Source organism: Echinops telfairi, unplaced genomic scaffold (genome assembly GCF_000313985.2).
Source record: "Echinops telfairi isolate 266 unplaced genomic scaffold, ASM31398v2 ScPeMD7_7469;HRSCAF=8507_1, whole genome shotgun sequence".
In the NCBI taxonomy this organism is placed as follows: domain Eukaryota; kingdom Metazoa; phylum Chordata; class Mammalia; order Afrosoricida; family Tenrecidae; genus Echinops; species Echinops telfairi.
In genome coordinates, this window is record NW_022111373.1 from 119,986,274 (window position 1) to 119,987,475 (window position 1,202).

Here is a 1,202-nt window from a genome sequence, read left to right on the forward strand (position 1 = left end):
AAAAACTTAAACAAAAGGAACTCGCCCCATGGTTCAATGTTCGGCCCAGCAAAAGATAGGTCTGTAAGGGAAACACCACCACGGGTGATAAGCACGCCTTCGATTAATCGACGTGTGTGATCAAGAGGGGAGCTTTGGGGGTGGTCTTGGTGGCCTGTCTTTTTAGGAAGCTGTAGGAGTAAGAAATTGTTGTTGAATTGTGTACACACAAATACAAAATTTATTTGTTACCATCATTTGGTTAAAGGGCAGTCGAAAGGAAGCGTCTTCCTGATGCGCTCTCCAGGCGTTTGGCATTACCGCCTCTGGAATGAAATGAGCCCCCGCTGCAAGTGTGTTTGTAAGGGACTTGCACATTAGAAAGTGGACTGGAGAATTCTGGGCGATGCCGGTGAACTTACTCGCCACCTTTCTTATGTGTGGGTGCCGGACGCAAGGTTTGATATAAATATGATTTCTACATGTTGATCTCCAGTGCCTCAAACACCAGGTGTGTGCGTTGTTTTAAATCAGTGAAAGGAAATCTTTCACTTGAACATACGAGAGAGGTAGGTTTGGTCCAGGTTTTTCTTACCCAGATATTAGGAAAGGCTGCCTTAAACTCAAGGCTTCAAGTATCCTGACCCTCATTTCAAGTGAACGATTGTGAGTTTGCAGGAAGAGGCTTGCGTCCTGCGATGTCAGGATCATGGTGAATGGATCCAGCTTCATTGCTAATTCCTGATGTTTGGCTCAGTATCGCCTCACACCTCCTGGGTTACTGATAGCGAGTTCTTTTTTTCCTAGGAAGCCCTCCAAAAAATCCGACAGAAGAATACAATGAGGCGAGAAGTCACTGTGGAGCTGAGTAGCCAAGGGTTCTGGAAAACTGGCATCCGCTCGGACGTCTGTCAGGTGATGACGTGTCTGAGAACACGATTGTACCATAGTTCTTCCTTAAAAAGGCACCTCGCTCTGAGATTCTGCTGATTCTGCCAACTTCCTTCTGTTGGACACCACCCCCAGAGTGCTTTCTGTCTTCTTGGGGTTGTGTTCTTGTTGTTTGGGGGAGTTGTCTCTCGGGCGCTTTTGTGTGAGTCGGGTGGTGGCACGTCTTTAGTAACGCCACTTTCAGTCTCTTCCTGCTGTGTGGGAACAAGTCATCCCTCCCCAGTTGAAACCACAGGAAGGGCTTTCCACGAGAGAGCGAGCCTTCACCGGCT

General features: G+C 47.8%; 1 protein-coding gene across 1 annotated transcript in view; it reads left to right on the plus strand.

The window, feature by feature from the left end:
- The window catches only part of DROSHA (drosha ribonuclease III), a 151,651-nt gene that overhangs the window by 76,476 nt on the left and 73,973 nt on the right, over positions 1 to 1,202 (plus strand). Inside the window, exon 16 of the mRNA XM_045285270.1 lies at positions 787 to 894. Within this exon, the coding sequence (XP_045141205.1) occupies positions 787 to 894 (108 nt within the window). The remainder of the gene's footprint in view (positions 1 to 786; positions 895 to 1,202) is intronic.